The sequence below is a fragment of the Bos indicus x Bos taurus genome, chromosome 1 (genome assembly GCF_003369695.1).
Source record: "Bos indicus x Bos taurus breed Angus x Brahman F1 hybrid chromosome 1, Bos_hybrid_MaternalHap_v2.0, whole genome shotgun sequence".
In the NCBI taxonomy this organism is placed as follows: Eukaryota; Metazoa; Chordata; class Mammalia; order Artiodactyla; family Bovidae; genus Bos; species Bos indicus x Bos taurus.
The window spans coordinates 143,432,718-143,450,917 of NC_040076.1; the positions used below are offsets into that span (position 1 = coordinate 143,432,718).

The following is an 18,200-nucleotide window of genomic DNA, read 5'->3' on the forward strand; positions in this document are numbered from 1 at the left end:
TAGGGGCCCAGGAGGGACGCACAACTGCCCACGGCCGGCTCACGGGTGCTTCGGCCCCCAGGCGCATAGGAGCGCTCCACCAATCCTCACTCAGCCCCAGCTACCGTTCTGTCGGAGGGTTGCGCCCGCACGGCGGAAAGGCCTCCCCTTTAAAGCGCGCGCCCCGGAAGCGGTACCCGCCGCGCGCCGGCACCGGAAGTGGATGCGGCCGGCGGGCGGCGGCGGCGGGCGGCCGGCTCTGGAGCTGCTTAGCGCTGCCGGGCGGGCGTCGCTGTGGCGGCTGCGGCGCCGCTCAGGCTTGGGCTGGCCCGGCGCGGCCTCGGGCTGCCCATGGGGCGCGAGGGGCCGGGCCGGTGACGCCGGAAGCCCATGGACGCCCCTGAGGAGCCGCTGCCGCCGGTGATATACACCATGGAGAACAAGCCCATCGTCACCTGTGAGTGCCCGGCGGCGAGGGAGGGGGCGGCGGCCGCGAGTAGCGCGGCCCAGGTCGCCGGCTCCTGGGCCCCCGCGCTCTGGCCCGGCCACTTCCTGGAATAGAGGTGTGGCCGGGGCGGCGGCTGCGGCTGGGCTCTGACCCCGCGGGCGACCTCCGACCTCCCCGGGGCCGATCTCCTAGCTCTCCTGGAGGCGACCTCTGACCTCCCTGGGGACGCCCTCCAGGTTGTTCGGCTGCAGTTGATAGCGCCGGGGACGCGGGGCGGCCCTGACCGAAGTGCGCCCCGAGGGGCCCCCGCCGTGAGCCCCGTCCGGCCACAGGGTCGGCAGCTTGCCACTCGCGGCCCGTCCTTCGCGGTGGAGACTGTCTCCTCCGGGCACACTGTTCCTTCCGACCCCGCAGCGGGTCTCCCGGCGCTCGGTCGCAAGCGTGGACGAAGTTTGCGTGCGGCTGTGGTGTTAGGAGACGGGGTGTGCACTTCAGGAACGTATTAAGTGGTGGGTCTGAGACGCAGGACGCCCGGCAGAGCCGTGCATAGCCGGCCTGGCTGGGACCCCGGGGCCAGGACTCTTCCCCGCCCGCAACGCCGGCACAGAGCAGAGACCCATTTCACAGATGGCGTGTAAAGGTTCGGCGAGCTCTCCGCGCTCTGGACGGAGACGGGTGTTTCGACGTTTTGGCTGTCAGTTTGTTTTTTTTTTTTGGTGCCACATTTATGCACCCACAAAGGAACTGTTTGTTTCTACAAAATTCCCTCTAATATTTACAGTCGTGACCTCAGAATTCAGTACTTTCAAAAGCACTGAGTTTATGGAAAGTGTTGAAATGTTGGCTGACGTTTTGCTGACTTGCAGAGAGAGATTTCAGACTATTAGGAGTTTTGACTTTTGACAGTGCTTTTGTCGTCAGTTAATTTTTTTCAGATGGTCTTCTATACTTTGAAAGGAAGCACTCTTTGTATAGCAACATCCGGGGGCAGGCACTTAGGCCATAGTAGACAGTTCTGTAGGTAGAAGATCCTTTTAAAAATTAAAGTTTCTCTCTTTCATTCTTTTTCACTTTTTTTTTTCTTCTGATTAATCGATACTCTCCTTGTGTGTTTTCTCTTGTCATATTGCTGAGAAACTATATTTAAAGTCGAATTTTGTTGCTTTATGTTTAGCTGATAAACTTTCTTAGGAAAATGGACTGTTGTCACATCTGAATTTAGACGCTTGCATAATTCAGCCAAGTTTTCTCTTTTCACCAGGACACTTACCAACTGATAGTCTTACTCAGGACTGCACCTTCAGTCTGAGAGAGCGGGTAGATGCAGTGGTCATCTGGAGGCCCTGCAGTTAATCCCCAGGTGCTTTCTGTATTCTGAGGGAAGAGGAGCCAAACTTGGATGGTGCTCATGTTCGGGTTCAGTGTCTCCCAGATCCTGGAGACTTCTCCCCAAGTGCCCTCCATGCTCTGAGTGCTGGATCAGTATTACTTGTGGAGACATCCAGATGTCTCATTATACCTCATAGCCTTTAGCTTCCATTTTCCTGGCAGTGTTTCTGTAGGCATTGTGTAAATACATACCTGAAGAGAAGGTTCCTAAAGCTCTGTTGGTTCAGCCTTGACTTAGTGGGGAGATTGTTATCCTCTTGGTGTTAGAGATACACGTGACGTGTTTAGTTTCATTTCACGTACATGACAGACAACTCTGGGAAAGTTTCCTTTTGTAAAAGCTACACTGGTGGAGGATTTTCCGGTGTTTAAAGCTGTTGTCTGTACTGATGGTATCTCTGTTTTCAAAGGCACAACCATTCATTCATTGGTGCCTCAGAGAAGAAAGCGGCTTCAGTAAACTTTCAGAGAGAGTTAGCTTGAAAAATAAAAAAGATCTTTTTAAATTTAAAGATTTTTTTAACTTTTAGAAGAGCTGACTTTATAGTTCACTCTTGAAATTCCATTATGGTGTGTCTGGACTGGAGCTCCAGTAAGCACTTGCTGTCCTGGTTTTGCGTCATACTTTCTTCATTTTGTTCCATTCCTTCTGCAGCACACGTTTGATGGGAGCCCCTGGTCTAAGCAGTGTAGATAAAGGTAGTAGAAAAACTGCTTTCAAAGTCCATCTGGAGGCTTGGCTGTTGTGTACATAGCCCCCTTAGCAGCATTTTAATTTTCAAAAGTCTGTATACTACTTCTTGCAGCCATTGCACCCTCAGGAAGTCTGTGTTTGTTCATTGTAAAAATGACAGCAGAGTTGATAACTCATTTTCAGATTTTTTTTCATATAATTTAGAACATTTTACTCTGAATGAATTGTGCATCAGCCTTTCTGAGAAGAATGTAGAATGTTACTGGTTCAGATAAATTTAAGAACTGTTTATTTGCAACTGTGAGAAGAGGGGAAAGTCCCCAGAGATTAGGGGTAAACAGGATACATCATTACTTGAAAACCTTGTTAAATTATTTTAATAATATTCTGAAGCTGTCTAGAAGTTTTAATGACTTTCAGTTCATAATTAAAATTTTCCAAAGCCACTGCCCATCTGCCTCTGGTGCAGAGTGACCACCTTAGTCGAGGATCTGCTTACACTTCCAGGGTTGGAGAAACTTCTCAGTGTTGGGAGATGTGTCTGAAATGCCCGGGGTTGTCCTCCGAGCTCTCAGTGGTGCTGCTGGTGTGATGACATTGGGTGATGAATCACCTGGCTGTAGCAATTTGAACATCTATAGCATAATTTACTAATCATGAAAGATGCACCATGAAACTGAAACCAATTCAGCAGATCCGGTTAGTCTAAATTTAAGTTGGAGCTTTGATTTTTTTCCTTCAGCCACTGGATCAGTTCTCTGCTTTGGAGTAAAGACTGGGGTTTCTGATCTAAGGATACGTTAGGAAAGAGGTGTTTCCTTTCCAGCTGTCTCGTTTAGCAGGCAAAGTTATGGTAATTCCACTGATTTGTTGCTATCCTACCCAGAATTGTTCAGTTGCTAACTGAACAGTTGTGTCTGACTCTGTGACTCCATGGACTGTGATATACCAGGCTCCCCTGTCCTCCACTATCTCCTGGAGTTTGCTCAGATTCATGTCCATTGAGTCAGTGATGCTATCTAACCATCTTATCCTCTGCCGCCCCCCCTTCTTTTCCAGTGAGTCCTCTCTTTGAAAAAAGTGGCCAAAATACTGGAGCTTCAGCTTCAGCATCAGTCCTTCTAATGAATATTCAGGGTTGATTTCTGTTAGGATTGATTGGTTGGTTCTCCTTGTGGTCCAAGGGACTCTCAAGAGTCTTCTCCAGCCCTACAATTCTAAAGCATCAACATGAGATTGCGTAGTATCTGAAAAATAGCAGTGTTCCATCCAAATGATGATCTGTTTTCTCCCAGTTGCACTGGATGTTGCCGCTTTAATTTTTCTCAGTCTCTATATTTAGAGTTCTGTATCTGACATTATGAATTTTCATAGTGGGGGAAAAGATAGAAGAAATGAGTAGATCTGTAACACTTTGTACCTGGCTGGAGTTTGTTTTTCTCTCCCTGTGGGTTAAAGATGAATTTTCATAGTGGGGGAAAAGATAGAAGAAATGAGTAGATCTGTAACACTTTGTACCTGGCTGGAGTTTGTTTTTCTCTCCCTGTGGGTTAAAGTTTTTAAATTCCCACGTTGTGATTTTCTACCAAGCATGAAAGTGTGGCATTTGTGATTTAACCACTCTCAGTTTCATTGTTGGAAAAGTAACTTAAAATGTCCTCTTTTTAAACTGATACACTTAAATGCAGGTCTTGGTCCACAGTGCATTCTTAAGTCAGCAGAGAGGTAACAGTTGAGAAGAGGGGGGAACGTGTCTCCTTAGGAGACCTCAGTTCCTTGGGCCATGGTTGGAGGTAGGGACTTTGGTTGGAGGAGTTACTGCCTGTGTTCCCTGGCTTTAGAAGGCGCTGCCACCTGTGTGCAGGTAAAAGCAGGCGTGGTTTACTGTGTGATGACTTTCTCATCTGTGACCCGGGTCAGGGACGGTGCCAGTCACAGAGAGTTGATAGGGGCTTGAATGAGTATGTGTAAAGTACTCAGAAGAATGATGAATGTGCCAAAAAATGTTAGCTTCTCAGCACAGATTCTTCAGTTTTCTCTCTCCATGGTGGCTTTAGTGTCTTCAGTAATTTTTCCATAGCACTTCTAGACTCAAAAGAGTATTTAGTAATTCCATTTATTAAGTAGATTCAGGTAATTTTATTAAGTATTATGTCTTAACAGAAGTTATTTGAAAAAAAAATACACATAAATTGAAAGAAAAGTTTTTACTTCTTTCTTAGATAACCACAGTAGCATACTCTTGGGATGGTTGCACCTGTTGGGCACAGCACAACCTCTCTAAGCAGGGGATCAGATTGGATGCAGTGGCTCGCTTTACTTGGGGTGGGGGTGGGGTGGTACTTGCCTTTCATCACAACAGTTACCCTGTTTTGTGATGATAGTGATGTCACTGAAAGAAATACAGCCTACGTAGTACTGAAACTGACTCTCCTGGGGCCTGGAATGGCTTGGTATTGCTGTTCTCCCTGTAGATTTGGGACATCCGTTGGGCCCCTGTGGGTTTGCTGCAGTATCCTGGAGCACCTGGTAAGTATGGGAACCGATGTTACTAGTATGTTAGCCCAACTCTAGGGTGGATCTGCACCAATCATTTAGATGTGAAAAACTTCCTTTTCCATTTGAACTTCAGGTCATGGGCTTGGTTTGTAAGGTGTGTTACTGAAGAGTTTCTAGTGAAGTTCGGTTTATGCAGTAAGACTCAAGGGTCTGAGTTTTTTTAAGCTCTTTGAAATAAGCATGGCACACACCATGCAGGAACCAGTCTTGACCTGGAAGGGAGCGGACAGCCAGCTGGCTGGTCCACACAAGAGGTAGGAAGGGCCTTGGTCACCTTTTATTGAAAAAGCAAGTGACTTACCTGAGAATTTCTTGTCTAAAAACAGATTCTTGCCAGTTGACGGAGTGCTGGTGCCTTGTCTCCCAGGGCTCCCTGGTGATCCCCCTCCCTCTGCTCTGGCCTGGGGGGTCTGGATGACGGACCCGGGCCCCACAGATCCTCCTGTCACCCCTCCCTTCACCTCGCCTTCCCTTCTGTCCTTGCTCCCTTCTGTCCCCACTTTGAATCAGATCGTCCCCGTGGGACTGCGCTTCATGTGACTTTTAAGTGTATTCGCAGTATTTTGCTCTTTGAGAATATTTGGTTTTTAAATTTAACATTGATGACCTTGGAGTCATTCTGACTTCTCTTTTTCTCTCACAACCAACATTGTCTACCAGCAAATACCATTTTGTCTTTGAAACTGATCTAGGATTCAGCCCCTTTTCACTGCTGCTCCCCCAAACCCTGGCCCCCTTCACCTCTCCCTGGGACCCCCCACAGCCTTCCAGCTGGCTGGCTCATTTCTGGCCTTACCCTTGAAGCTGATTCTCTCTGGGGTTGGGGGCAGTCCCTCCAAGAGAGAAGTTGGCACATAATTCCTTGGCTTCCACCTCTCCAGGGGCCACCCACCTTCTCGGCATGGTATTCTCAGGGCTTCCTGTGGGCTCTGAGACCCTCTGTCCGTGTCCCCCAACTCCACCCCCATCTGGCCTCCTGGCTGGGCCTCACACAGCACACGGCCCAGCAGCCCCTGCCCTGTCGCTCTCCTGACCCCCTCGGTGTTTCCCTCGCGCACTGGGGCTGCTCATGTGCCACCGCCCAGGCTTGCGAGGGTTTGGCATCTCTTGGACTTTGCTCAGTCTTCTGGCTCAGCACCCCTGACAAACTTTTTTTTTTTTTTTTTCTCATGGTTGTTGCTCTCCACCACAACCTGGGCTGCCCTGGAATAGAATGTGAGGTTCAGAACTTTATCTGCTATGTTCACGGCTGTATTTGTGGCACCTGGATGGTGCTGGGCACATAGTTGGTGCTCAGTAAATATTTGTAGAGGAAATTAATAAGTGAGCAAACATTACTCTAAAGGGGAAACTGTGTTATATGTAAGGTAGGAGCTTTGAATGGTGTAGTTATTTTCTTTAAATACATGTCTTTGTCAGGATCAGATAGCTTTGTAGGAAAATGTTTGGAGAGTTTGGGTCCTGGCCGCTGAGACTTGGTTTCAGGTAAACTACTATGCACTTACGTGGCTCTTTGTTTTTTGGTGCTGGAGCATTTTCTCTTTGGAGTTTTTGAATCGAGGAAATACATATTAATCTAGTAGAAGAAAAGTTCCATGGCCCATAATGTTTGAACTAGTCCTTCTGAGTTGTGTTCAAGTATGGTTTCTTTACTTCAGGTCAGGAGAAATGTATGAATAAACCGAGGCATTCTCAGGTATGTGATTCAGCTTCTGCTCAGGAGCATTTAGGATGAGGGACTGTCAACCTGGCATTTGGGTGAAGCCTTTGAAAAAGATACAGCTGTAACTTTTAGAAATGAAACTTTAACCTTAAAAGTATATAAATAAAGCAGGAATACATTTTCATTATGAAGAATGAAATCTAGAAGTTTAATTGTTAGGTCAGAAGGGGAGACCCCAAATCGCCCTGTGAAAAAGCTGTCCTCCGAGTTATACTCTGCCCCACTGGGTCGGAGATATCTTTTTAATTTTTGCCAGTCTAGTGGACAGGTTATAGTTTTTTGTTTTTTCTTTTTCTGAGCAGCTTTATTGAGCTTTAGTCTACATATTATAAAATTAATATCCGTTGTACGTGTACACTTTTCAGACTGTTAGTAAATGGTCACAGTTGTGCAGCCGCCACCGTAGTTCAGTTCTAGAACATTTCCATCACCCCAAGAACTGTTAGCAGTTAATCTCTGCCCCTAGGCGTAGGCACCTCTGATCTGCTTTCTGTCTCGATAGATTGACGTTTCCTAGACGTTGCGCAGAAGTGAGTCGTGTAGCATGCAGTCTCCTATCTGGCTTCTCTCACTCTGCGGTGTTTCTGAGGTTCGTTCGTGTTACACCAGCTACAGTTGGCCCCTCCTTTTCTTGCTGTCTAGTATTCCAGTGCATGGACTCCTTTATCAGATATGTGATTTGCAGATATTTTCTTCTATTCTTTGATTGTCTTTTAGTTAATCTGTCTTCAGAAGTGCAAACATTTTAAATGTTAAGTCCAGTTACCCATTTTTTTCTCTTATACTTTCAGTATCGTATCTAAGAACTCTGACCAGCCCAAGGCCATCTTCCATCATAGTTGTTTTGGTGTTATACACCTGATGATTAGTGAGGTTCTTTTTATGTGGTTCTTCGTGCTTGTACCTCTTGAGAATTGCCTCTTCATCTGTGTGTATTTCAACATATACGCGGTATAGCCAAAAGCATATCTAAAAGATGGATTGGAAGAGCACTAGGGAAGATGTGCGTGTGATTTTTGTATTTTACACCACATGTATTAGTTTTCTAGGATAGCTGTAACAAATTATCAGAAACTGAGTGGCTTAGAACAACTGAAATTTATTTTCTCACAGTTCTGGAGACTATAAGTTGAAAATCAAAGTATCAGCAAGGCTGTGCTTCTTCCTGAGGCCTTGGGGGTGGAGGTGGTCCTTTCTCACCTCTTTCCAGTGCCCAGAAATCCTTGCTGTTCCTTGACTAGTAGGTACATCACTCCAGTCTCTGCCTTGTCTTCACATGGCCTTCTCTCTCCCTGTGTTTTCCCTTCTGCCTCTTATCTGACCTGACAAGTGACTTCTTGTCATTGGATGTAGGGCCCATCTGTATATGATACAGAATGATCTTATTTGAGAGTTTGAACTTAATCATATCTATAAAGACCCCTTTTCCAAATAAGGTTCATTCCCAGGTCCTGGGTTGGAGGGGGGGTCAGGATGTGGACAAATCTTCTAGGGGTGCTGGTCAGCTCCTTGATCACGGCTTCTGCACTGGCATCCAGGTGCACGTCGGCAGTGTCCAACATGTGTCTGGTTTTATAGCACTTTCTCCGTCTAGAGGCATGTCCTTACTGTGCTCCTGACCCCTGAACAAGTCCATGGTATCTGGAATTTTGGGCTTGAGATGTTGACTCAAGGTGGGATGATCTCTTAAGAAAAGATGAACCTATTATACAAACTCTCTTTCCTTTTTTCCCCCCAAGAAAATAAATGTTTTTATTTGGCTTCCTGCACACGTGTTACATGATGTTTCATTCCTCAGTGTTGTTTTACGCCCTCATTTGCCAAATTTTTTGAAGAAGTGAGCAGGGAGGGCTTCCCTGTTGGCTCAGTGGTTAAGAATCTGCCTGCCAATGCAGGAGACATGGGTTCGATCCCTAATCCAGGAAGATCCCATAGGCCATGAAGCAACTGAGCCCGTGTGCCACAACTTCTGAGCCTGTGCTCTAGAGCCCGCGAGCAGCGCCTGCTGAGCCACATGCCTCCGCTGCTGAAGCCCGCGCACCCTGGGGCTGGTGCTCCACCACAAGAGGAGCCCCCACGATGAGAAGCCCACTCTCCGCAGTGGGAGAAAACCTGTGCAACAGCGAAGACCTAGCACAGCCAGAAATAAGATAAATGAATGAATGCATCAGTAAATAAAATTATTTTTTAAAAACAGTAAACAGAAAAATTATGAAGAAACTGACAACAGGCTTATACCTTGCTTTCACCAGCGAATGTCATGTCATGTGTTTGGAAATTTTTCCTTTTTCCAACAGATCTATTTAGTGTTTAGAAGTAGTTGCATACATTTCAGAGCTGCAATTTTAGGTAGAGTCTTAGAACTAATAGTAACGCCTGTGGTAACAATTTTTACTACACTCACAGCTCACCATTTGTAGGCACTCTTAGTCTGGCTAGGTCAGCTTGAAGGTTCCTTAAGCACTGAGGTGAACAGCGGGAAGGGCCAGCAGGCAGGTCATTTTGAGGCTGAAGACCTGAGGGCCAGTGTCTGTGCCTGACCAAGGCCCCTCAGTATTGAGTGCCGCAGCGAGGACCAGGCCCGAGGTGGCCGACTCCTGGTCCACCGCAACCTCGCCAAGGGCTCGGGGAGTCAGACCCCGTCTGCCCACACAGAAAGGGCTTGTCCCTCAAGTTATCCCTGAGGGAAAGCCTTTGCCATAGAGCTAAGCAGAATTGAAACATCAGCAGCTGAAGAACTGAGTAGGGTAGCCGTACTGGCGGTTTTTAGTGTAGTCTTACTGGTTCTAAAATTAAATCCGTCTTCTGAGAACTTGACAGCCAGTGCCATCGCTCCATCTGCTGTAGGATGTTCTGGCCTTTGGGGGCCATGTGCTGTGTAGTGTAGAATGAGGCCCTGGATTCACCATCAGAGCAGGTCCTCAGCATCTGCTCCTGGCTTCTTAGAGCTTACGTTCCAGCAAGAGCGTAGATTGTGTGCGTACAGGGTAAATTATATCATGTAATAGGTGATGCATGCTAGGAGGAAAGGAGAAAGAGAAAAGGGTAAGAGAAATGGGAGAATTGTTAACATTTCAAACGTTTTATTATAGAAACTTGCAAACTTTTATTAAAAAAAAATAGTATGAAGAACCCCTCCAAGCCTGTCACTCAGTTTCAACAACTAAGTGGTCAGTCTTGCTTCTTTATACCCCTGCCCATTCCTTCCAATCCTGTTGTTATTTTGAAGCAAATCTCAGGCATCGAACATTTATCAGTAAGTCTGTGTGTTGTGGACTGAATATTTGTATGCCCCACCCAAATTCCTACATTGAAGCCCAGACCACTAATGTGGTTGTATTTGCAGATGGGGACCTTCTGGGAGATAATTAGGATTGGCTTGGATTACGAGGGTGGGGACCTCATGGTGGGGTCATTGGCCTCGTAAGAAGAGGAGGAGAGGCTGGGAGAGCAAGTCAGCAAGCAGGGAGGCCTCACTGGGAAGCCACCAGGAGGCACCTTGGACTTCAGCCTCCAGAACAAGGAGGAAGACAGTTGTATGTATTGTTTAAACCACTCCATCTGGGGTGTTCTGTCATGGCAGCCTGAGCTAAGACAGCCTGGAGCACTGAAAGATAAGGACTTTAAAAAATAAGACTGCAAAATCTTTATCACGTCTAAAAATACAATTCTTTAGTATCAAATATTGAGTGTTTACATTTCCAGTGTCTGATGTGTCTTTTTTTTTAAATTTCTTTAAATTATTTAGTGTCAGTAGGTTTTTAGATTGATGTTTTCATTCTGTCTTGACGTCTGAGTTTCCCTCTCACCCTCTGGTTCCTTATCGCTTGTTGAAGAGCCTGGGGGGTGTGCCTTGTGTCCGTTTGCCTGCTGGCTTCTGAGGTGTGGAATCCTTGTTGTAGGAATCTTTAGTTCCTTTGCTCTCTGGTGTGACATGATGTTCCAGACTCACTTTGTGCATTTCCTGCTCTGGCCCGGGAATCAGCCCTTCTTCGGGGAGCCTCGATTCCTTCTGGTGGGAGACTGTATTTGGAGACCCCAGTCTGTGTGCTTGGGCTTCTAGTTGCTGCTGGGCCTTTATAGGGGGAAGAGCTGGGTTGTAAATTCATTCTGATCTTTTCAGTTCAAATTCAGAAATTTAGGGCTTTATTTAACTGCTCTGTCCTCTGTATTTGGTTTCTGCCTGCTCGCTCTCGTGTATTTTTTCTTCCAGTTTTCAGGCATGCTTGGGGATGATAGAACAAGGTCCTCAGACTGGATCAGGGTCCTGTGGAGCGCTCACGGGGGGCCAGAGTTTCTGATGGAGCAGGATGGGGTGGAGCCTGGGAGTGAGGACCTCTCACAGATGCCCAGGTGATCCTGGTGCTGTGGGTCCAGGGCCCTCCTCAGTCCACCTCACACAGCCTCTGATAGCCCTGTGACTGCCACCAGCAGTGCAACAATCTAGTGTGTAGCCCTGTCCTTTCTGCCCTGTGCCTCCCTGACCTGAAGCATCTCCTTCTGTAGGAAATAGTCATACGTGTTGTATTAGTATTTCCCTTTCTTAGATAAGAGATCGCAGACTGCATACACATTCCCGACTTCACTTTCCCCCCAAGATTTCTGGGAGAACAGAGTGTAGAGATGGTGCCCTCTCTTGTTTACAGTCCTTAGAGCCCAGTTACAGAGAAGGCAGTGGCACCCCACTCCAGTACTCTTGCCTGGAAAATCCTATGGACAGAGGAGCCTGGTAGGCTGCAGTCCATGGGGTCGCTGAGAGTCGGATACGACTGAGCGACTTCACTTTCACTTTTCACTTTCCTGCATTGGAGAAGGAAATGGCAACCCACTCCAGTGTTCTTGCCTGGAGAATCCCAGGGACGGGGGAGCCTGGTGGGCTGCTGTCTATGGGGTCGCACAGAGTCGGACATGACTGAAGTGACTTAGCAGCAGCAGAGCCCTGTTATGTCGATATGCCATGGTTTACTCTGGCCATCCATCAGTGGAATTTGAATGGTTTCATCTTTTGCTGTGTGACACAGTCTTGCAATCAAATATATTTTCCCCATGTATCTGTTGGGGTCTGTCACTGTGAGGATTGCTGGGGCTGTGGTAAGCACAGTTTTGCTGGTTCAAATCCCCCTTCAAAACAGTGCTCCTTTTGAAAATGATAGTGAGACCCCATTGAGAAAGTGAGTGATCTTTTCGAATGGACTTTTAAGGAGGTGAGAGGGAAATCCAGGGGAAGAGCGGTTTGGGAGAAGCCTCCGGTCCAAGTGTGCCTGAAACAAGCAAGATATCCTCCTGAATCTCAAATGCTGTGATTCAAACGGCTGTAGCTTGACTATATTCCCTGTGTTTTAAAAATACGTAAACTTTCAAAGGCTGATTTTTTGGTCTTCTTATATATAGATGCACTTATCCAGTCTTTCTTCTGTTAAATTCCTGAGTTTTGGGTCTAATGTGGTCTCTGAGTGCTAGAGAAGGTCATTACTATCCTGTCTTTCTTCTTAAAAAAAGGAGACTTTGGGACTTTCTGTCTCGAGCGGCCTCTGTGCATTGGCTGTAGTTTCTTTTCTGCAAACTCGAACAGTCCGGAACTCGGTTAACCCTCACTGAGTGCACTTCGTCCCTTTGGTCACGCCTGCGGGCAGGGTGGTGCTGGTTGCGAAGCGAGGGAAGCAGCACGGGGAGAGCGAGCAGGTGTCTGTCACCGGCAGGCTGGGGAGCTGGTGACCAGACCTGTCAGGAAAAGCTAGTGCTGAGATGGCAGGATGGGCTGAGTTGTGATTTAAGGACATTGGAGTGGGTTGCCATTTCCTTCTCCAGGGGATCCTCCCAACCCAGGGATCAAACCCACATCTGCTGCATTGCAGGCAGATTCTTTACCAGTGAACCACCCAGGAAGCCCAAGAAACAATAAAATGAGAGAAAGAAGCATCTGCAGCAGCAGTGCATACTGTTGAGTCAGAGTGGGCAGCTGTACTCTGACGAGCTGCTTGACTCACCTGGGTAGGGAGCCGTGGGTGCCTGGGCTTCCCTGTATGGGGTGGCCCTCGGGCTGCTGGGAGGACTCCGGGTGACTGAGCACCTGCGCAGTAAACGAATGGTCCCCCCCCTGACTTCTGTCAGCTAGTGCCCACCTGGGGCCAAACCCTCTAGCGCTAATAGCAAGTCCTCCCGGATCATCAGATTGGGATAGTCCATAGATTGGGGGTGGGGAGGGCAAATCAAATGCTTCTCTTTGTTTTAAATCAGTCCTATGACTTCACTTTCTATGGTTGTGTCAGTTTCTTGTGACTGCTGTAACAAATTATGTAGACTTTGTGCCTAAAAGTAACACAGAGGTATTTTCTCTAAGTCATGGAAGTCAGAAGTCTGACATGGTTCTCTCTGGACATGGTTCCTGTGGATAGGGCTGCTCCTTCTGAGGGCTCCAGGGGAGAATCCCCTTTCCGGCAGCTGGAGGTGCCTGCTCCCTTGGCTCTCTGGGCCCCAGTTCGGTCTTTCTCGTGACTCCATCTCTCTGGTTGTGGCTCTTCCCCATGTAAGGACCCTTGGGAGCACAGTGGGCCTGTCCGGATAAGCCAGGATCATCTCTTTATTTTAAGGTCAGCTGACTAGCAGCTTTAATCCATCTGCAACCTTGATTCTTCCTTGCTGTGTAATGTAACATGTTCACAAGCCCGGGGGAGCAGGACGATTCTGTCAATTTCTGAATGCCCTTGACACATGTCTGATTCTATAAGTATGAAAGCCCTGTGTCCTTCCCAACAAATAGGTGACTTTTCTGTTTAACCTTTGGCTCCCCCTGAGGCATGATTGGTAACTTTGGAGCACTCGCACCACATTTGTTAATTTATGCCACCCTTTCTGTAGATGGTTTAGTGCTAAATGCAGTCTTATGTCATCATCAAATCTTAAAATTAAAAAAAAATTACGTAAATATTACATATACATAAATACTGCATATAAATAACCATAAATATTGCAGCTACATTAGCAACAACAAACGTATAGCTTTTTGAACAGAGATACAAATATTTTCTTCTCAATTAAGAGAATAGGTGCCTTTATGTTAGCCTAGTCTAGACACCCAGTGTTGCTGAGATGCAGACGGGGATCTCTCTCTAACCTCCACCCCAGATGGAGCCAGCTCACACGGTTTGGTTGGATGTTGATTCCAGCAGGGTTGAGCTTCATGTGCCTTTCCTCTGCTGGAGGCTCTTTCACACAGAACAGGACCCTGGACTCAGCCTCTGCTCTTTAAGTATCCGCATAAGACTGATTCTGCTCTGGTCGCAGTTGACTGTTAACTGAAGATCAGGATTTAAAATTGCTTTGGCACTAAATAACCTTGTGACATTGCAGTTCTAGTGGATCCTAAAATAAAAGTTTTGTGCAGAAAAATGATTGAAAGTGAAAGTTTCCATTGCTGTTTGCATTGGTGAAGGGTGAAGCCAATGCTGTGCGACTGACCTCAGCTGTGAGTGGCCCTGAGTGCGGCTGGGCGGGTCTGCTGCGCCCTCCTGGGCTTGGTCTGGACATGTTACTCGGCTCTGCTTAGACTCTGATCTTAGTGATGGTGTGTTGGCTCTAAAAGACTGGCCTACAGGTTTCTATTTTTAGTTATAATTGATTTCTTTGAAAATTAGAGTTGTTTCAAAAATAGCCAATTTCTTACTGTCTCTTTTTGTTGTTCATTCGCTGGGTTGTTTACGACTCTTTGCGACCCCAGGGACACCAGGCTTGCCTGTCCTTCACCGTCTCCCAGAGCTTGCTCAAACTCATGTCCATTGAGTCAGTGATGCCATCCAGCCATCTCATCCTCTGCCCTCCTTCTCCTCCTGCCCTCAGTCTTTCCCAGCATCAGGGTCTTTTCCAGTGAGTCGGCTCTTTGCATCAGGTGGCCAAAGTATTGGCGCTTCAGCTTCAGCATCAGTCCTTCCAATGAATATTCAGGATTGATTTCCTTTAGGATTGACCGGTTTGATCTTCTTGCTGTCCAGGAGAGTCCAGGGGACTCTCAGGAGTCTTCTCTGGCATCGCAATTCAAAAGCATCAATTCTCTAGCACTCAGCCTTCTTTATGGTTCAACTCCCACATCTCTACATGACTACTGGAAAGACCATAGCTTTGACTATACAGACCTTTGTCGGCAAAGTGGTATCTCTGCTTTTTAATACACTGTCTAGGTTTGTCATAGCTTTTCTTCCAGTATTCACTCAAATATTCTTGGGCTTCCGTTGTGGCTCAGCTGGTAAAGAGTCTGCCTGAAATGTGGGAAACCTGGGTTCGATCCCTGGGTTAGGAAGATCCCCTGGAGAAGGGAAAGGCTACCCACTCCAGTATTCTTGCCTGAAGAGTTCCTTGGACTGTATAGTCCATGGGGTCACAAAGAGTCAGACACCACTGAGCGACTTTCACTTTCACTTTTTTCCCAGGGAGCAAGTGTCTTTTGATTTCATGGCTGCACTCACTGTCCACACTGATTCTGGAGCCCAAAAAAGAAAAGCTGCCACTGTTTTCACTGTTTCCCCATCTGTTTGCCATGAGTGATGGGACCGGATGCCATGATCTTAGTTGTTTGAATGCTGAGCTTTAAGCCAGTATTTTAACTGTCCTCTTTCACCTTCATCAAGAGGTTCTTCAGTTCTTCACTTTCTGCCATTAGAGTGGTATCATCCACATATTTGAGGTTGTTGATATTTCTCCCTGATGTACTCCTTTCCCAGTTTTGATTCCAGCTTATGCTTCATCCAGACTGGCATTTCGCATGATGTAGTCTGCATATAAGTTAAATACACAGGATGACAGTATACAGCCTTGATGTACTCCTTTCCCAGTTGTGAACCAGTTCATTTTTCCATGTCTGGTGCTACTTGTTGCTTCTTGTCCTGTATACATGTTTCTCAGGAGACAGGTAAGTTTCCTATTTGGTATTCCTATCTCTTTAAGAATTTTGCACAGTTTGTTGTGATACACACAGTCAGAAAGGCTTTAGCTTAGTCAGTGAAGCAGAAGTAGATATTTTTTTGGAATTCCCTTGCTTTTTCTTCTTTCTTTTTCTCTTGCTTTTTCTGTGATCCAGTGGATGTTGGCAGTTTGATCTCTGGTTCCTCTGCCTTTTCTAAATCCAGCTTGTACATCTGGTACTGTTGAAGCCAGCTTGAAGGATTTTGAGCATTACCTTGCTAGCATGTGAAAATCTAAATGACACATCTTTATCTATATTTATTTATATTCTGTTGGACATGTGTTAGTGTCTTCTCAATATTGGTAAAAGTTAACTTTTATAATTGAGTTCCCAAGTCCTTCTGTTTTTAAAATTTTAAGAAAATGTTCAGCTGAGTTTATTGAAATGTGACCCATATATACTTAAGTCACTGAAATCATCTTTTTTAACTCCCACCCCCCAACTGGCCATGTTTAATTAGTTCTTACTTGCTTTTAACATAGAAAGTTTAAAATTATGTGATTAATACATAAATATATGCTTCTAAAAATCTCAGAGAATGCAGTCCTAATTCAGAAAATAGTGAAGGTCTGCCTCAGATATCTGAGTGCATGGACCAGAGTCTGATCACAAATGGCAGACATGGGAAGAGAGGCATAGGTAGTCAGGAGCCCAGGGCTCCGCCGGCCTTTTTCTCAGACGTCTCTTGTTGTGGAACATGGGCTTAGTAGCCTCGCAGTGTGTGTGTGGGATCGTAGTTCCCTAACCAGGGATCGCACCTGCGTCCCCTGCACTGGAAGCGGATTCTTAACTACTGGACCACCAGGGAAGTCCGAGTGAATCTTAGTAGGCCTCTTGAGAAAGAAAAATAAACACAGCAGTTTTCTGAGCAAAGTTCTCTCAACGCATCATCTTAGCCTTGTTTTTGCTTCTAGTAGCTGTATTCTAACAGCAGAGCCCCTGTTGTTCTCATGCCCCTGTGCAGCCCACGGGATCAAAACGAAGCTGCTCTTAGAGTTCAGACCTCAGCACGCTAGTGGCGTTTCTACTAACTGGTTGGGCTGTTTTGGGGCACTACAAAGTATTAATACACATTGTTAATTACCTTTCAAGTGAACGGAGATTTTATTCTTCTGAGGTTTTACATATAAGCTCTTTCCTGTCTGTCTTTTATGGCTCTTTCTAGCCCATTTTCAAAGATACCTCCCTCTGTTTTCCATAATACTCAGTATAAAAACTTGAGAGTATTATCATTAATAATAGCCATGCATTCTGAGAAAATCACGGTGGCTTTTCTTCACGTTCAGTCAACATAGGGTTTCAGTGGATGGGAGTGAAAAGTAGGGTGCTGTGTCAGTTTGCTCGGGGTGCTCGGGGTAACAAAATACTCCAGGCTGGGGGTGGGGGGAGCTGAAACAGCAGAACTTTGTTTCCTCGCTGTCTGGAGGCTGGAGGGCCGAGGTCAAGGTGTCAGCAGGGCTGGCTGTGAGACCTCCCTCGGTGGCTTGTCAGTGGCCATGTCTTCTTGCTGCGTCCTCACGTGGTCTTTCCTGCCCCAGTGACTGCGTGTCCACATTTTCTCTTGTAAGGATGTCTAAGGGATTTAATCAACTTCCCTGGTGGCTCAGATGGTATAGTGTCTGGCTGCAATGTGGGAGACCCGGGTTCGATCCCTGGGTTGGGAAGATCCCTGGAGAAGGAAATGGCAACCCACTCCAGTACTCTTGCTTGGAAAATACCATGGATGGAGGAGCCTGGTAGGCTACAGTCCATGGGGTTGCAAAGAGTCAGACATGACTGAGCGACTTCACTTTCTTTCTGAAGGGATTTAATCAGGGCCCATTCAAAAGCCCTTGTTCTCACCTAATCACCTCTTTCAGGTACAGTCACATAACAGAGGTGCTGAGGGGTTAGGGTTTCAATGTGTGAATTTTGCTGGGACACAGTTCAGCTCCTTAACAGGGGCTGAGATCAAATGGTCACATGTTCAGCGCCCAGTTATTATCAGACGATGTCTCTGCCCTTGAAAGGTGTGTTAATTGACCTGTAATCTTTTAAAATTAAATTTAGGACACAGATTAAAGATTTATTTCATGATTGAATGTAAGAAAAATTGTTACTTTACAGCCTCCAGTTGGACAAGTTTTATATTGTATAACAGGATTTCCTGTGGGAGACACTTGAGAAAGGGGTGTGTAGGAGGCACTTCATTTGTTTTCCCTGTTGCAGAGGTTACTTGTACCTTTATGTGAGACTTTATTGCAAGGAGCATATATATAAAAAGTTAAGTGAAAGAGAAGAAAGCTTCCCTGTGGTTGCCCTAATTTCTTTTTAGCAGAGAGTAGTCATTTTTTTTATATGTTAATTCTAGAACCTTTTCAAGAGGCAGCAGGAGTTGGCACTCAAAGATAAGAAATTAGAAGCTAACTAAAGGTTTTCTTACTTTAATGATTTCTAAGACAATTACCAAATA

The 18,200-nt window shown here is 46.3% G+C and overlaps 1 protein-coding gene across 1 annotated transcript in view; it reads left to right on the top strand.

The window, feature by feature from the left end:
• The first annotated feature begins 246 nt into the window (after positions 1 to 246).
• The window catches only part of TRAPPC10 (trafficking protein particle complex 10), a 75,799-nt gene continuing 57,845 nt past the window's right edge, over positions 247 to 18,200 (top strand). Inside the window, exon 1 of the mRNA XM_027547292.1 lies at positions 247 to 436. Coding sequence (XP_027403093.1) covers positions 370 to 436 — 67 coding nt within the window. The 5' untranslated portion in view covers positions 247 to 369. The remainder of the gene's footprint in view (positions 437 to 18,200) is intronic.